The 18,880-nt window shown below is 35.4% G+C and overlaps 2 protein-coding genes and 1 long non-coding RNA gene across 3 annotated transcripts in view; all 3 read left to right on the top strand.

Moving 5' to 3' along the window:
• The first annotated feature begins 5,830 nt into the window (after nt 1-5,830).
• On the top strand, nt 5,831-7,608 carry LOC113073010 (scavenger receptor cysteine-rich type 1 protein M130-like). Its single transcript, XM_026245891.1, has 4 exons — nt 5,831-6,013; nt 6,327-6,650; nt 6,951-7,271; nt 7,482-7,608. The coding sequence occupies exons 1-4, from the start codon at nt 5,956-5,958 to the stop codon at nt 7,583-7,585; spliced, it is 807 nt and encodes a 268-aa protein (XP_026101676.1). The 5' UTR covers nt 5,831-5,955; the 3' UTR covers nt 7,586-7,608.
• An 803-nt stretch (nt 7,609-8,411) lies between these two features.
• The window catches only part of LOC113073032 (scavenger receptor cysteine-rich type 1 protein M130-like), a gene marked incomplete at its 5' end in the record, with an annotated part of 34,907 nt that continues 24,438 nt past the window's right edge, over nt 8,412-18,880 (top strand). The window contains 2 exons of the mRNA XM_026245905.1: nt 8,412-8,712; nt 9,078-9,383. Coding sequence (XP_026101690.1) covers nt 8,412-8,712; nt 9,078-9,383 — 607 coding nt within the window. The remainder of the gene's footprint in view (nt 8,713-9,077; nt 9,384-18,880) is intronic.
• On the top strand, nt 12,567-13,242 carry LOC113073022 (uncharacterized). The gene is made up of 3 exons (XR_003280437.1): nt 12,567-12,586; nt 13,059-13,121; nt 13,219-13,242. It is a non-coding gene; the product is annotated as an uncharacterized LOC113073022 (long non-coding RNA).

Raw genomic sequence — 18,880 nt, 5'->3', positions numbered from 1 at the left:
TAAAAGTTCAGTCAGCTTAAAGATTTAAGAACATTGAATTCAAAACAATTTTCTTAACAAGCTTGTTCTCTACAGTTCATCTGAGAAATAATAGCATATTCACAGCTGTTACAAATGACAATACAGAGTTTAAGTACAAATAATTACAAAGTAAAAAAAAAAATATGACATTTTGAATTAGAATACTGAAATGGTGTTTTCTTGTGAGATGTACTCAGTGTTTAATGCCCTTTTTCCTCTTCTTTTTTTAATGCAGTGCAAGTGATATCATGCCACTTGAAGCCACCGTCCTGGAACAACACGAGTGCTCATGTTTTTAAGACTGGCTGTGTCCAGTTCTGTCACAACTCTCTTCTTCAGGTATTATAGTTCAGAATAACTGGCTAAACATTTAATTCTTATTTTACACTGACAGGCCAAAAAAGATCGCTATTACATGCTGGATTGACTCATTACTTAAAGTTATTAATATGTTTCTGGCATGTTTTGTGTCTGACGACAGTTATTTAAGCCCTAACTGATGCAGTGTGTAGCCTTGTATTTCAACAACCAAGTCGGAGGTCATATCAATGTCTATATTCCAGGATAACAATGTCAAGATTCATTAGGGTCGAACTGTGGAAGATTGTGCACCACAGAGTCCTGACCTAATCCCTATTGAAAGTCTTTACGATATGCTGGAGTCGACATTGTTTAAACAACATTATGCAACATCACAACATTTATTCCCATTAAGAGTTTCTTTTTTTTCTTTGGCCTGGATCTTGTATTGACCATGAGAAAGTCCAGCAACTCTGTAAAATCGACTCCAGCACATCCTCAAGACATCCAGTAGAGTTAAGCTCAGGACTGGTGATCAATAGGCTCTATGCCCATCACAGTTCCGGGTTCGAGTGTACTAGGCTATCAACCTCCTGTTCAACTTCCTGTTTATACACAGACAGATATGGCTCTCTAAAATTCACGCTTACTTCAGCTTTGAGTGAGAAATGTAAAATTTGAACATTTAATGTTCACTTGAACACTTGAGTACTTCAAAGCAAGTACTTTTGAGTACTGATTGAGTATTGACTGACAGTGTGCATCTACAAAGCCACAGTTGATAACATAAGTCAGCAGATGATGATTTAACATTTAGCCTGTTTAATAAAACTAGTTATTGTAGTTATACAACAAACGTATTTAAAATCCAACAAATTGAGGCAGATAAAAGTGCAATCTGAAGATAATAAATAAATTAAATAATTTGTAATAACATGGTGTAGCCACTGGATGCCTCTATGACCATTTATTTATATATCCCCTCTTTGCCAAGAACAGTGTTTTCAGATATATATTTTTTATATATTTTATATTTATATATTTATTTGGATATACTGTGGCTGATTCACAGATCTTGTATGTCTTTTTGTTATTTTATTTGTATTTATTTATTTTTATCACAAATCTCTGGGTTCTTCCAGATGCCGGCTTTTACAAGTGAGTTCCTCCAGGAACCCCCAGAGAACTTTAAAGTCTTAGTGTAATGAAACTGGTGCATCAAGGATCCCATGAGCTCCAGCAGGAACTGCAAAAACTATAATGGTTCCTCCAGGAAACCTATTATGAGAAAAATAGATTTGAGGCACTTAAAATAGATTTTTTAAGTTCTTAGAGTACTCAAAAGGATATCTGAGGCACCTTTGGATTTTACACTGCAGTGTATTCAGAGCTGGGGGAACAAACTGAAATCATTGAAACAGTAAGCTATTATTGTTTCTAAAGAGATGGACATAAAAAAAACTATATTAAATTAAATATACATATTCCAAAATATATACCCTCCCCCCCATTTATTTATACACTTATTTCCGTTTATTTCAACATTTATACATTTTCACATTTATTTAAATGTGACATAAATACATATAAAATAATACATTCATTAGGAAATAAATGTATAAATAAATAAATAAAAAATAAATAAATGAATGTGAAAAAGTACAGTTATGCATAAATAAGGAAATACTAGTTGAATTGTTTTTTTCTTTCTTTTTCTTTGTATACTTATTGATTTATTATTTTGGCAAATTTGGCATTCCATATAAGAGAGTCTGTCTTGTAATACAGTATTTGTATTGTATACACTCCTCGTCTTTACAATAAAAAATGTTTTGCTGCCATCTTCTGGAAAAATGCATCATTACAATATTAACGCACATGATTATTGCTGTCATTTTCTTATTGTTATACTTAATGAAAGTAGATAATATGTAATGTATTAAAATCGTATCATAATATCTTTAGCAAAAATATAGTTTATACTATGGTGTAATCATATTTTTTTATTTCTTTGATTAGAATGAAATAACAAAATTAGTCAAATCCACTAACAGAAATATTATGCATAATTTATCCAGAAACAGTGAGATTAAAATGTTATTTTCATTAAAATTATTAATGAGAAAGTGGTTCTAGTAAGTTAGTGTAAGTGTTTGAAGTGTTACAAAATTCAGTCAGCAGTGCTTGTGTCTGCTGTGTTCAGGTTCAGGTTTTGATGCTGAATATAAGCTGCAGTGTTTCTGTATCAATCTGCTTTAAGTTTAGTGTGACTTTATCTCCACACTGACTTCTGACTGACACGAGTCTGTCCTCAGTGAAGTGTCTCTTCACGCTGGAGGAGGAGTCCCGCTCATCAGCGCTCACACTTTATTGATATATATGGAGAAAACAAAAATGCTGCTTTCTGATTTGTCACTGATTGTGTTTGATGATTTCCTCTGTGGTGTCTAATAAGGTAACAGTGAGTGTCATTGGCAGCTGTTTCACTATTCAACACACAAATTAGATATGGTTTCATTCATTCATTTATTCATTTTTATATTTTTATTAAAGCAAAATCTGCAGAAGGGCTCACATCTAAATACCATAATGTTTCCATCACTATGGAGAAAATTAAAACATTTACAGGTCAAAAATAAAAATGACAGGTCAATGACTTTAACTGATGCGTTTCCTTTCTTTAAGATTTCGGGCATCTGAACCGTAAACCTGTTTGTTTATAGACCTTTTTAAGGTAGAATGCATGTCTTAATATTTATGTATTTTAATTGATGGTTTCAGTTAATTTCAAACTTCGTTACATTTTGTGTTGAAATGAAGCCTACAATTGAAATTTTTGACAGAATTTTGTTTTGACACTTCATAAAAAGTGAAGCCACAACTGCCACATTGCTTTGCTAGAATTCCCACATATTATATACTGAGTAATTAGGAAATCATATAAATTTAATTTGAAAATGTCACCTAACGAGTCAGCATTTTTATATTTGAAGTCTCACTGTACATTCTTACAATGCAAACATCTTAAGCCTGTAAATGTTTGTATAATGTTGCAAATTTCCCCTGCTTATAAAAAATGGCATTACTACTTATGCTTATGTAGTTGTTGTAATATTGTTTTCATTATTACAGTAGGTTAACTGCAAATTTTTCAATAATGATTTTGTTTAACAGTATGCATTTTGAAGCAGTTAATGATTTAAATGTTGGTTAATAATTACTTACACTAACACGTTAGTGGACTCGATGGAAACTGTAGCTCAGTCTTGAAGAATCTTACACAGATGTTGCTCAGTTAGAAAATACAATACACACATTATAACCTATTCAGACATGTAACAGTGACTGTGTTCAGACTTTAAAAATGTGAAATATTATTTTCAAGAGGAGGAGAGCGTAATTTACCTATAAATATTTTGACTTAAAACACTATTTGTTCTTGTACAGGAAAAGTGAAGTTGCTAAGTAGCAGTAGTTTCTCTGTTTAGTGGAGGTTCATTGTGATGCTCACAGTGTGAGATGATGACTGTGCTGTTCTGTTATTATATCATCTTTTTCTATAAAATATATTAGATTAGAAACACAGAAACAGGTTCAGCTGTGTTTGATTAGGGTTGGAGTTGAACTCTACGGGACCTCAGCACTCCAGGGTCGAGTGTCTATCCCTGCTAAAACTACAATAAACACAAGTACATTTTTAAAGAAACTCACTTTGACCATATTCATATTGTTAATTACAAAAATAATTAAATGAATAAAAATAGAAAAATCACATACATTTTGATTAATTAAACCATTAATATTGCTCCGAAAGGACTGAGTAAAGGACAATCCCTAAACAAATGACTTCAAGTTTCTGTCAAATATTCACAAAAACAGCATGATGTGTCAATGGTATTTTAACATTTTTGTAAGTAATGCTTAACGGTTAAATCTGTGAATTATTTTGTAAGATATTTCTTTAACTTTATTCATTAGGAAAAAAATTTGAGGGAGCGACCACACATGTGGCCAATTAATATCAGCATGAATATTATTCTAATAGCAAATAGAAAAAGGAATAGATATAACAATGTCCAAAAACAGAATCTTGTTAATTACACTTTTGCAACAAATATAACCAACCATAGTGTATTCAGAGCTGAGGAACAAACTGAAATCACTGAGACAGTGAGCTATTATTGTTTCCAAAGAGATGGACTTAAAAAACTATATAAAGTTCATCCCTGAATACTATAAACTGGTATTCCAAAACAAAATCTGAGTGACCGAACAAATTGTTGTTATCAGATAACTGCTTCATATAAGGTGCTTTTCAATATTGATGCTTCCTCGTTTCATCACTCCTGTTCTCTCGTGATCTGAAAACTGATCAAATGCAAAAATCTACAAAGAAATACATTAAAAAAATACTTAAGAAAAAAAAATCTACAGCAAAATATAAAATGTACTATATTTCCTTGTATGAATAATTCAATGTTTACATTTTTTTTCATTTATTTATACATTAATTTCCACTTTTATTTATATATGTATTTATGTCAACATTTATACATTTTCACATTGTTTTAAAATTTTACATAAATACATATACGAATAATTTATAAATCCGGAAATAAATAAATGAAAAATAAATAAATGTGGGGAAAATACAATTTTACATAAAGAAATATGTTGAATTCTTTCTTTCTTTCTTTTTCTTTGTGTATATATTTATTTTATATTTTTATATGTTTAATTGAATTATAAAATGGCATTACATATAAGACAGGCTGCTTGTACAGTACTTTAACTAGTGAGAAGTTGAGAGTGACAAGAATCTTGTCTGCGCCTCTTTACAATAAAAAACGTTTTGCTGCCATCTTCTGGAATAAATACTTCATTACAGCGTTAAACGCACATGATTACTGCTTTTATTTTATTATTCTCACAGTTATAGCCTACTTAATGAAAGTAAATATTTCATTTATTAAAAACACCTCAGAATATCTTTAGCAAAATATAGTTTACACTATGGTGTAATCATATTTTATAATAAAAGAAAAAAAATTGTAAAAACCACTTACAATAATATTACGCATTATTTATCCAGAAACTTTTAAAATGATATTAAAATGGTATGATTAAAATGGTACATTCATTAAAATTAGCCATTAGAAATTGGTTCTAGTAAGTTTGTGTAAGTGTTTGAAGTATTCAGACTTACAGAAGTCAGTCATCAGTGCTTGTGTGTGTGCTGTGTTCAGGTTCAGGTTTTGATGCTGAATATAAGCTGCAGTGTTTCTGTATCAATCTGCTTTAAGTTTAGTGTGACTTTATCTCCACACTGACTTCTGACTGACACGAGTCTGTCCTCAGTGAAGTGTCTCTCACGCTGGAGGAGGAGTCCCGCTCATCAGCGCTCACACTTTATTGATATATATGGAGAAAATAAAAATGCAGCTTTCTGATTTGTCCCTGATTGTGTTTGATGATTTCCTCTGTTGTGTCTAATAAGGTAACAGTGAGTGTCATTGGCAGCTGTGAGTCTCTCTCTCTCTTTAGGGGGCTGACAGGAGCCAGTTTCTTCAGTGTGTTTGAGGGAGCAGAGGAGAAACTTGTGCTGTGTTCTGAACTGTCTGAGAGTATAGTGAAATGGAGAGCTATCTGGCATATATTTTTGTATCTTCATTTGTGTCACTCATTACAGCCGGTAAGTATACACTCAGAATTAAGAGATAGCTAAAGGAAAAAAAGAAAAGATAAGAAATAACATCTCTATTCCATATTCTTTTAATAATTTTTTAAGCATATTTGTGGTCTTTGTGTGTGTGTGTGTGTGTGGTTACACTTATCACTGCTAGTAAATATACTCAGGGACAAATTAATTTCAATATATATTTTTAAACATTCTATATTGTATTGATTTACATGCAATTATGCAATTACATGTTATTCTTATAACTTCTATATGGTTAATATTTTATTGTTGTATGCTAATTTTATGATGTATTCCTAATGGACAGACAGTGTGAATGTGAGGCTGGTGAATGGTGACAGTCGCTGTGCTGGACGAGTGGAGGTTCTTCATGATGGTCAGTGGGGAACAGTGTGTCAGAGTAACTGGGATCTGACTGATGCTGCAGTGGTGTGTAGAGAGATGAGCTGTGGAGAGGCTTTAGAAGCAACAGGATATTCTTCCTTTGGACGAGGATCAGGAAAAATCTGGATGGATGTAGTGCAGTGTGAAGGATCAGAGTCTACACTGAAGGACTGTGAATCAAGTGGATGGGGTGAACATTATAGCTACTGTGCCGATCATGAGTATGATGCTGGAGTCAGATGCTCAGGTAAGTGATTTCATGCAGCTCATTGTTTAATCACTTATCAACCTTTCTTCTCTTAACACAACATATGCAATATACAATAATGTTATACAGTTTGTTTCTGAGCTAGTTATAAACAATGCATTTAGGGTTAGGGTTAATTGTGAAGCTGTGATGCTGAAATGACCCAAGTTTTTGTTTACAATATTCAGTCGAAGGATTTAATCACTCACAGTTGTTGTTTGTTTGTAACATTCACAGTAAGACAGCTTCACTCACCATGACTCTAATTTAATTGGTTTTATGTATTATGCAAATATGTAGAAACCATAAACTATGGACGATTTACAAGACTTGCTGATGGACCTCACCTGTGCTCCGGGAGGTTAGAGGTGCTTTATGGGGACACATGGTACGCAGTGTGTGACGCTGCCTTTGACCAGAAGGATGCAGAGGTTGTGTGTAGAGAGCTGGACTGTGGGGCTCCTGTACAGGTGCTGGGAGCAGCTGCTTTTGGCAAAGGAGACGCTCAGATGTGGACACAAGAGATTCAGTGCAGAGGAAATGAATCAACCATTCGATTGTGTCCAACTTCAAATGACATAAAGTGCTCTCAAGACAACAACGTGGGACTGATATGTTCTGGTAAAATGTCACCGTTTATCCTGTCAGTTAATAAATCTAATACAACATTTTAATCGCTAAACATACTAAAATCCAATTGTTCAACTTTTCTATTGAGCATGTTATGCATTATGAATGGTAATACAACAACAGCAATAAAAATAAACAGTTAGTTCTTCCCTCTAAACTATCCTGTTATGTCTTGTTTAAATATGTTTTAATTTCCTGTAGGTCACACTGATCTCAGACTGGTCAATGGTCCTGACATCTGTTCTGGTCGAGTTGAACGTCAGTTCCTCAATGAATGGGGCACAGTGTGTGATGCTGGGATATGAGAGCTGCCAGTGTCCTCTGTAGACAGCTGAATTGTGGGATTGCTGTGTCTGTTGTGGGATCAGACTGGTTTGGAAAGGGAAATGATGAAATCTGGGCTGATGTGTTTGATTGTTACGGGAATGAAACAAAACTCTCAGAATGTTCCATCTCTTCATGGAGTCGAGCTGAATGTTCTCACAGACGAGATGTTGGAGTCATCTGCTCTAGTGAGTCCATATTACTGTAGCATTTACTGACATTATGATATTGGAAGACTTAATCTTATTCAAAATACAATATTTATTTCCTATACATTTCCTACTGAAGATTAATGATTGTGTTATTTAAATTTTGAATTTACTTATATAAATGTTATATTGATATAAAGCATTTGCAGTATTTTAGTAAAATGTCAGATCTTTCACTCAGATTCCTCTCTAACTCTTCATGATGGTCTGGTGCGGTTGTCTGGAGAGAGACAGTGTGAGGGGGAGGTGGAAGTTTTCATCCATCAGGTCTGGAGGAGAGTTCTGCTGGACTCCTGGAGTCTCTCTGAATCCTCTGTGGTCTGCAGACAGCTGGGCTGTGGTTCTGTGCTGAACTTCTCCAGCTCCTCTTCATCCAGTCCTGAACACAGTCATGAGTGTGTGACGGGCTTCCAGTGCTCTGGGAGTGAAGCTCATCTGGGGAACTGCAGCTCTCCACAAACTCTCAACTGCAGCTCCACACATCAGCTGTCAATCACCTGCATCGGTGAGAAGAACAACATCTGGACAGATTCTTCAGTTGTTCGTGACCAATAATGTGTTTTTCTTTCTCTGAATATCAGGTCGGGGATCCATCAGGCTGGTGGGTTCTGGGGGAGACTGTGCAGGGAGGCTGGAGGTTTTTCACAACGGCTCATGGGGGACAGTGTGTGATGACTCCTGGGATATTAAAGATGCTCATGTGGTGTGCAGACAGCTGCAGTGTGGAGTGGCCCTCAGTAACCAGCAGGTACCAGCCTGGTTTGGTCCTGGTTCTGGACACATATGGCTGGATGAGGTGGAGTGTGAGGGGAATGAGACGTCCCTGTGGAGCTGCTCTTCTCCAGGCTGGGTAAAACATGACTGTCAACACAAGAAGGATGTAGGAGTCGTGTGCTCAGGTAAACAGTATACTAGAGGAAATGCTCTCCAGAAATGTAATTTTTCCCTCAACAAAAGGCTAATGCATGTTGCAAATGCTGATAACATATGTTGCCAGGTTAAATGTCAGTAACAGTATTACGATAACTAAGAGGAAATGTTCTCCATTAATGTATTTTTTGTTTTTCCCACCAAAAAGGCTAATGCATGTTGCAATTGCTGATAGCATACCATGTCATTAACATTAGGATACCATAGTATTTTAGATGCTGCCAGTGCAGGCAGCATGAATAAACCTTGAATTAACCAGTTTTTTTAGTTATTTATTTCAAAATAAGCACTACCTGAATTGCATTTATTTTAATGCACATCCCTTTCCATCTAGAGTTTAAAGAGATCAGGTTAACTGAGGGCTGTGAAGGGAATGTGGAGGTTTTCTACAATGGATCCTGGGGTAATGTGTGCTGGAACCAGATGGACAGAGACACAGTGAGTCTGATCTGTCAAGAGCTGAACTGTGGAAGATCTGGTGTTTTGTCTGAATCTGCAGCAAGAGTGAAGTCAGCTCCTAACTGGCTGGATAAAGTGAAGTGTCGACCACATGATTCATATCTGTGGCAGTGTCCATCTTCACCCTGGGGACAGAATGACTGTAATAGTAAGGATGAAGTGGCCAACATTACCTGCTCAAGTGAGATGATATTTAACTGCTTTAAGTTGGTTTTAAATTGTCATGTTTTGTTTTTTTAAATATGATTATTTTTGTCTTTTTTAATTATTTTGTTCTATTTATTGGTTTATTAAAATTTAATGTTTTAATCTTAGAGGATCAGATTAGTGAGTCACCTCAAAGTTTTCTGACATGTTCTACCTTACCATCTCCATACAAGAGACAGTGTTCAAGTAAGTTTATTATAAGTGAATTATTATTTTAACCACTTTAAACTTTGTTGTAAATGTTGTGCTGAAGCTGGTCAGTGCTGATGTGTGTGTTTTAGATCATGTTCCTCTCAGACTGAGTGGAGGGGACGGCCAGTGCTCTGGGAGGCTGGAGGTGTATCATAACGCTGTGTGGGGCTCAGTCTGTGATGATCAGTGGGACATCAGCGATGCTCAGGTGGTCTGCAGGCAGCTGGGTTGTGGAGCAGCACTGAGGGCTGATAGGTATTCAGTCTTTGGTGCTGTTGAAGGCGTTGTGTGGCTGAATAGAGTCGAGTGCAGAGGGAATGAGATTCACCTGTGGGACTGTCCTCTCTCCCTGAAAAACAACACTGACTGCTTCCGCAAAGAGCACGCTGGACTCACTTGTGCAGGTCACAACAAACACTGAAGAATAATGTTCAAATATAGATAATTTTATGTATTCATAATTTGAATGTATTTGTGTCTGTTTTGCCAGATGTGTCAGTGTCCACTTCTCCTGCCACAACATCATCATCTTCTCCTTCAGTGCGCTCCACATCAGTCTCTCCTCCACAAACTCCTCCACCAGTGTCTCTCCCAGTGCTTGTGATTGTTCTGGGAGTTGTGCTCTTACTGCTTTTAGTGCCACTGCTTATACTGATTCAGCAGAACAGAGTGATGAGGAGAGGTAGGAGAGATCCAGAGACTGTCATATTGTGTCTTATTCAGTGTGTGATCAGTCATGTGTTGTGAACTGATGCAGGTTTGTCTGTCTACACTCACAGCTCTCTCTAAGAGGAGACACAGGACGATGTCTGAGGCAGTTTATGAGGAGATTCAGCACAGACACAATCACTTCACTCAGAGGGGTGAGACATGAGCCATCAATCTCATTTAATATCATTAATAAGAGTCTGTCAGACAGTTGATGTTCATCTATTATTAGTCCTGTTAAACCTCCTGCTTCAAACCACAGAATTCCTGACAGAAAACCACAGAGCTGCAGGTGCATGTTTGTGTGTGTGTGTGATAGACAGAGAGAGAGAGAGAGAGAGAGAGAGAGAGAGAGAGGGAGTGTGTGTGTGTGTCAGTCAGTGTCTCTTCCTGTGTGTATTTTTAGAGGGTCATAAGCAGGGACTTATATGTTTGTACATGTACAGTAGATGCAGGTGTGTGTGTGTGTGTGTTTGTCTCTTCCTGTGTATATTTCTGGAAGGCAGTAAGAAATGGGGTCATGTTTTTGCTAATAGGCCTAAACACCATGGTATTTATTTCTTGAATACTTTAAATAATGAAGTAATTGTGTTAAATAATAAAGTAATTTGTTGTGTTGTCACTAACACAATGTTTTAGAATCGAAAGGAAATGAGGATTCAGTCTGTTTGTAATGATGAACATGTTTCTGACTGTTCTGCTCTTCTTTAACAGGGAGTCTCATCTCTGAAGAACTGCATTCTGGGTATGAAGATGCTGATGAGCTTCTCTCAGGTTAGAGAGCTGAAGCACATAATCATTCCACATTTTACAAAAAAAATAAAAAATAATAATAATAATTTCATAATGAACAACTGTAACTAGTAATTCCATATTATATTTGATAATTGACTCAATACTATTCAAATGCTGCTGTTTACTTGTATATTAACAGACTACTCTCCTTTTATAGCAAAAGAGTTCAATACTGCATATTATGATGATGTCATCAATGGCAGTGGCCTAAAAGGTCAGTGACCTTTTAAATTGATCACATGATTCATTATCAGATGACATATAATACATTTTCAGGCTTATGATATGCAGCAACGACATATTTTGCCTTTTATATCCAAACATATTGTGTGTTGATGCAGAAGAGATGATGAAGGAAATCACACCAGGATACTATGATGATGTCATCACTGATGGACTGAAACCAGATCGTGAGACAGGTGTCACTCTCTTATTCTACAATAGTACATAATATATTTTTAAATCAAAATATTATAATAAATGTAAGATAGATATTTCAAATGTGTTCTGAATGTAATAAATGTGTGAATTTGTAGAAGACACACCTGAGAGTTATGATGATGTCATGACGAGCGAACACAACTCTGATATCAAAAAAGGTGTTTTACTCTATACATTTTTTTAAATTAATATCACTCTACAATCAAGATCATTACAGATAATATTTAAAATTCCTGCCTTAATGGGTTTTTGGTTTACACTTTAAATTGACTCATATTTTCATGTGTAGTGAACGCACCAGAGAATTATGATGATGTCATCATTAAAAGACCAAGCTCTCAAGGTTTAACAGGTGAGATGCACAGAACTACATTTTTAATCACCCTTCACATATTTACATGAGTATTGTGATGTGCTGGAGAAAGCTGGCTGAGATCAGATCTAACTGCAGTTTAATAGAAGTAAACGAGAGAAAAAAAATGGAAAACCGGGAAACAAAAAACACACAGATGCTAAACACAGGCAAAACAAGCACCAAGGGAAACACAAGGGACATTTATCCACCTTATTGTTCAACACAGAAGTAAGTCGTTTTCTGTGAATGTGAGACTTCTGGTTCATTAGCTGTTTTAGGGAAATAATGAGAAAAATAACATTGTGCAGTAAACAGTAACATTTTATGCACTACAAACCAGTGTGTTAATAATTAAGATTACACATTAAATACATTAATGATAAGGTAAGACACTCCAGTTTGTAATATCAAGCAGCAAAAAGAGCTGTTTTGTACAGCTAAAAATAGCTGGAAGCAGATGAGACCGGAAGCCAGACACATAAAATTTACAAAAGAACACAGAAAAAATAAGGAGGATACACTGGAGAGCAAGAGACTAATGAGTTACTATAGCAACAAGCAGATGGGTGTGGTCAAATGAGTGGCTATGGCAACTAATGAGGTTAACAATAAAGACAAACAAGGCACACAACAGACAAGGACAGAAAACATGTAACAAGTATTAGACCCTGTCCACAGGAACATGGGTATTTTCAAAACTGTAGCTGTTTCTGTGTGGTTTGGTCGTTCGTAAACACACAGAGTTTCAGGTCACTGAACATGAACCTTTTTAAAAACTCCTTCCAGAGTGAATATTTCCAGAAACTCTGATTGCAGTGTTGCTGTGTAGCAACTTTTAGCCTGTGATGTAGCTGTGCACACTTTTTTCAGGCTTTGGATTAGACAGCAAGGCTTTATTGTCTTTTATATCGGCACTTGATGGTTTGGCAACTTCCACATGCTCTTGACAGCACTTCATTCATAGTGTGTATTTGCATTTTCAAAAGTTTTTCTTTTTTTAATGGAGGAAAACTGTTTATAAAAATACCAGTGTATTGTAGACTAGGCCTCAGATGTGTGCTCTGTGTCATAAAGTCACTGAAGGGAAAAATGATCCTTCAAACCAGATGAAGTGTTTTATAAACTGATATGACATGTTTTTCTGTCATTCTTGATCAGAGAGAGTTCAGGAGGAGTATGATGATGTGATGAGTGTCAGTGAAGATGTGAGAAACCTGTTGGGTAAGTTATTATAACCCAATGTTTTCATGTTAAGACTTTTAAATATTCATCCAATAACAACATTTGACCTGATTTAATATTTTGTATTTAATAACAGATTATGATGATGTGGAGGAGGAGTCAAACAAAGACGTGGGGCATTCGGCTCAGTGATCATCCACTGCCTCGGTTCAACAAATCTGAACAAAGTTTGAGTGATATTGATATGTATATGTTAAAACTCTGCTTTTTATAACCCCCCCCCCCCCTTAAGCCTTTGAGAGTTTTGTATTTTTTTGGCCTTGTTGATATCAATAAAAATAAACGTTTTCAGACTTTTTTTGTGTATTTCAATGAGACATTACAAAAATCCCTGGAATCAAACTTAAGATTTTACGTTAAAGCACAACCACAGTGATAGTTGAAGACATCTTAAACATATGACCAAATGACCGTGAGTGATTTAACAGTCTTCAGCATCGCTGCAGTAAGCACTAGAGATTTGTAAGTGGATAAATGCTGAACAAAAAAATTGTCTTAACTAATAAAATAATTATTAAATTAATAGTTATTGTTATTTACATTGTTAATATGTTATAAAGTGTGTTTTTAACCAGTAAATAAATATGCATGCTTGTCTGCTGGGCATTTTACTTTTATATGCATCATTTATCATCAGGCTGTAAAAGTGTTGAGTTCTGTGTAGTTCAACAACCTGTAAGACGTTTAAAATACATCTTCACTATAATCCATATCATATGAATCACTTTTTAAAATTTGTACAACATATTATGACTTAATGCTTAACAGAACATTAGAACCCAGTGCAGCTCATGTTTTCTCTATTAATATAAAACAAGTACAGTTGACTGTTGTGTGACGTCACAGCAATTTCATCTACACAAATGCTTCAGTCATTCATGAAAAAATGGTTATGTCCTGCTAATTTATGATTCTTTTAATATTCGTTTGGTCGGAGATTGTTCTTCCCTGCAGTACCGAGTCATACAAAGCTGCACACAACATTACATCTTCTCACTGCTGACAGAGATAGTGTGGAGCTGCAGGTTCGTTTCGGGTGATTGTAGGTAAGTATCCTCTTCATCGAGCGCTCTTTTTTTCTTATTTTATTTTGATGTTAATATCCCGTTACAGTTTTGCTAAGTGAACTCCATTGATTCAGTTCTATTATTCACTTAACAATTCTGTATAGTCAAGTTTTCAATCTCAGTCCTTTACTGTCACCAAAGGAATAGATCGGTATTGAAGTATAAACACATAAAAGTGCAGCTGCAAACTTTTGCTGTGTGGTAAACTGTTTATATGTTTTGTATGTTTTAATGCCCTACTAATATACTATATTAATATATGTAAACTAATGTGTTCTTTACAAGCATTTCAGAATTATACAAACTTGTGTAACCCACTGATTCAAATGAGATTTGTAGCCAAAATGTAGCTGTGAATTAAATAAATAAACATTTTTTGTCTGGAAAATAAAAATGAGAACATTTCTCTTGTGGCGACTCAAGGACAAGACTCTGTATAATAAGAGCTTTGCTGCCATCTGCTGGACACATATACAAATGTATTTGATATGACAGCAAATTAATATCTTTAGTATTTACCCATACTCTGTCTTCCTGCTCCCTCAGGACCCTTAAAGCATGAATTAAAATAAATAAAACAACAACAATAAAATAACAAAATAAACAAGTTGTACACATATCAGTGTTCATTAAAACACTTTTAAGATAATAATAATAATAATAATAAATACATATTAAAGTTGAATATATATATATATATATATATATATATATATATATATATATGTTTTACTTGTACAATAATCTCATATCCAATTTATTCAACAGCTGAAAGTGTCTGATTATAGTGGAGATATGAGATAAACTTAGTAGCATTGGGCTGATCATGTGATCTCAACTTGGCTGCCAGCAGGCACATTTACTGGGCATTTCAAAGTAAATAAACTACATAAGATCCACACAATCAGCAAAGTCACATTTTTGATTGCACTTTGAAGATTATGTCGGTTACTGTAGCTGTCTCAGTTATATAATTTTTTTGTGGGTTGCAGCCCTGGCTGAAGTGTTACAAACATCACAGCTTAACAAAATATGTCAATCTTTAACAACATGTTGCAGTTGTGTGTTTTTGAGCTCTTACCTGGCCAGATGTATCACATTAGCTCCAGTATAAGCACTGCACTCATAGAAAATTCAAGTCTGCTTCCTATCAAATATAGCAAATACTATTAATCGGTGCTTACTGTGTTGAACAAGGGGATGTTAGATAAAGACAGAGCATGTTAGGTATTATTAATAATTTACTATGATATACTGTGTGATTGACATCATAAGAGATGTCCACACCTCTGCTATCATATCAGCCTCCTTTGTCTGCACTTCTCTCTCTTTCTCCTTGTCCAATTTGTTGCCAAGAATCATGACAGGTGTAGGGTCACCTACGGCCTCCTGTATGCTGGTCAGCCAGGGTTGGACTGATCTGAAACTGTCCTCCATTGTGATGTCATAGATGACCACCACACCATCTGACTTACAGAAAAACTGTTTGGTAATGCTGCACTACCTTGCTTAAAAGGATAAGAGTACAGACTGTGGAACAAAAATAAAGAAATCAGACTCAAGCTAAATGTAAATGTCCTAAACAAGACGATAATAATTGTATTAATGCTAAACTCAATCCTGTTTGTACTATGTAAGTATCAGGGCCTCACCTTTCTTGGCCTGTAGTGTCCTATAAATGAAGAGACACATGACTGTCTCCCAAATTCAGTCCGCACTACAGTCAATGCCTGTGTTTGTCAATGCCACAGTCAAAGCACAATTAAAAAAAAAAAATTGTGTCTTTTTTTTGAATGGTTGAATGTATACAAAATTATATATATATATATATATATATATATATATATATATATATATATATATATATTGTTAAAATGTGTTCTTTATCAAATCAAAACGGGCAAAGAAATAATGCAGTAAGGTATAATGGCCACTAGGAGGAACTGTTGTGTAATATTTCTCTGTGGAACATACAAGTGAATTGATTAAAAGTAAGTAAATGGCTAAAAAGCTTCAGTTTTGTTTTTTGAAGATGCCTTTTGGTTTGTTTGTACCTAATACAGTGAAATTCATACTTTTTAAGTGTCAAGATTATTTATGAAATTGTACAGTTCAGGGGTGAAAGGCTATAAACTCTGCAGAAAGTGAATTGATGGTGTTTGATAATCTGCTGTGCAGTCAGTGTGTGCCAGGGTTTAAATGCAGGCAGTGTGACTTCTCAAGCCCTTTCATGTGATGCCTCCTGCTTTAACAAATCCATCTGATATAGCATAGTGGGCTTTAACTAACACAAGAACACACATTTAAACATGATTAACTGAAAAGCCTTTAAGAAGTATGAAACACTATGCACAATAATGATGCACAGACTTTAGATATGAAAGGTTTCAAACTTTTGTGAATCAGTAGCCATTTAAATCATAACAGTTAGCAAAAGAGAGAGGAGTAATCCTTCCATCTGTAATTGGCAGCACACCTGAAATACCACCACCCACCTTGAAAAACACTGATTTACAGGATCTATGAGCATGTACCAAGCTCATCTGAGTAGATCCAGCTGTTTCATCATCTTTCCTGAGCTGAGCCCACAGGCTGCAAGCCTCACTCGGGCTGAAATGAAGAGAAAACTGTTAGTACTTGCTGCAATATAAAGTGTAAATGTAAAGCATTTTTTGCAAAGCAATGTACAGTGCAAAGTGTAAAACATCAGTAAAGACTCCTCAAACACATCGCTAGCACCCAAGCTCTCCATCAACATGCTGAAATTTTCAGAGGGTGCAGTAATTAGTTCCTCCGTCATGGAGATTCTCCGTCTATGAAGAAAGTTACCTGGGTACAATAAACACAGAAAAGATTCATTTGCTGTGCTAAAAATATTGTATCAAATAACAAATCATTTTTGAAGAGCTCCCCTTTCTGGAAAGAGATGATAAACATACTAAATCCAAAGGAAAACTCTCCCAAAGATGCTCTCCAGTTCCTCAGTGGTAACAAGTGACAATTCTTTGTGTAGCTTTTAAGGAGAAATAGATGGAAAACATACATCAACACAATTTTCTGGTATCTAGATATTCTACTAGCCTATTATGATCATTGTATCAAAAAACAAAAAACAAAATTTGAAAGACTAAAAAATGAACCAAAAACAAAAATAGAATGGTTAAACACAAAAACAGCATTTGCTGTTTCATTATATAAAGCAATGAATGATGTGAAGTGAATACATTAAAATAAGTGGTGAAAAATGTCTCCTTTAAGGACCCCTGCTTTACCCTCATATCCGTGTGTGTGATGAAGCCCTTTCCTTCACTGTCACAGATCTGGAAAAAGTCCTTTATTTTGTCCAACACAGCAGTGTGTCCCCACCTCCTGATTCACACTTTTCCTTGGCTGCGGCTGCTTCTCATCCTGGTCTGAGCTTCTGTTGATGACATGTGTTGATCTAACATGTTCACACTCTTCATGATTCTAGTACAGCTTACTTTGACGCTTACTCAGGTCGGGAAGAAATGCAAGAGAGAGACATGACAGCACAAACGAGATGGACTGTAAAGCTAGATGCATTGTTGTCTTGTACTGAATCTCTGCTGTGAGTCCCAGAATCTTTGTTGTGAGTCCCAGCTGGAAGTGCAAGAAAAAGCACATGCGTCTTTAGGAATGTTAATACTTTGAGAAGTGAAATGCAGATTACTGTGTGTGTGTGTGCCTTGAGCTTAAACTTCACGATTACTTCATTTTTGATTGAACCTCAGGCTCACTTCAGCTTTAAGTGAGAACTGTAAAGCTAATAATTGAATGTTTAATTGAACACTTGAGTAACTTTAACTCTAAGTAATAAAATTATAAACGTTGCTAAATACAAATGAGTAAAATTATGTAGTATGGGAACAAAAAAACAACAACAACAACAAAGAAGATGTGCATTTGTTGGCGTCTTTTCTGAGTCAATCCTATTTGATTCATTTAGATTTAAAAACTTACTTTTCGCAGTTTTTAGCATTTCACAAACCCACACACAAACAACTACTAGAAATTAATTAGACCCAGCGCTATTTATGGGCGTCGTTACCTACCTTAAAATGATGTGTCAACGTTTTGATTGACAACTTCATCTGCAAGAGTAAATGTAAAGGGTTAAAAGGGGTGTTCAAAGTTAGGCATAAGAGATAAAAAAAAAAAAATAAAGGTAATTGAGTTAGTACATTTTGTTGTACAGCCATTTGTCGAAGAGGTGAACAATCTGGGAAAAGTAGACACCCATATATATATATATATATATATATATTTTTTTTTTTTTGTGATAATGTTTACTAAATAGGTATGAAGAGGCCAATTTCATTGTATTGTACTTGTTACTATGGTGGGTTGATACTTATAGAGGTCACTAGATGGCGCTGAGCAAAACTTAAAACCATTATGAGACAAATGCTGCAGAATAAATACTGCAGTTGAGCTGAACAGAAGCTAAAGTTTTTGTCTCATTGTTTCTATATACAGGATTTAAAATCACAATCATCCCCCCTGACACTCACCAGGCCAGGGGGGCAACAATTTTGGGGGCTCGTCCGGGATTAGCGCCTTGTCCTGATGGCAGCTAATCACCAATAAATGAACCTGACATCAAGTTCCTGGACCAACGTGCTACACCAGCGATTCCTGAGGGGAAGAGAT

Source organism: Carassius auratus, unplaced genomic scaffold, assembly GCF_003368295.1.
Source record: "Carassius auratus strain Wakin unplaced genomic scaffold, ASM336829v1 scaf_tig00011242, whole genome shotgun sequence".
NCBI lineage: Eukaryota > Metazoa > Chordata > Actinopteri > Cypriniformes > Cyprinidae > Carassius > Carassius auratus.
Note: the sequence above shows the minus strand (reverse complement) of the source record. Positions and strands in the feature narration are given on the sequence as shown.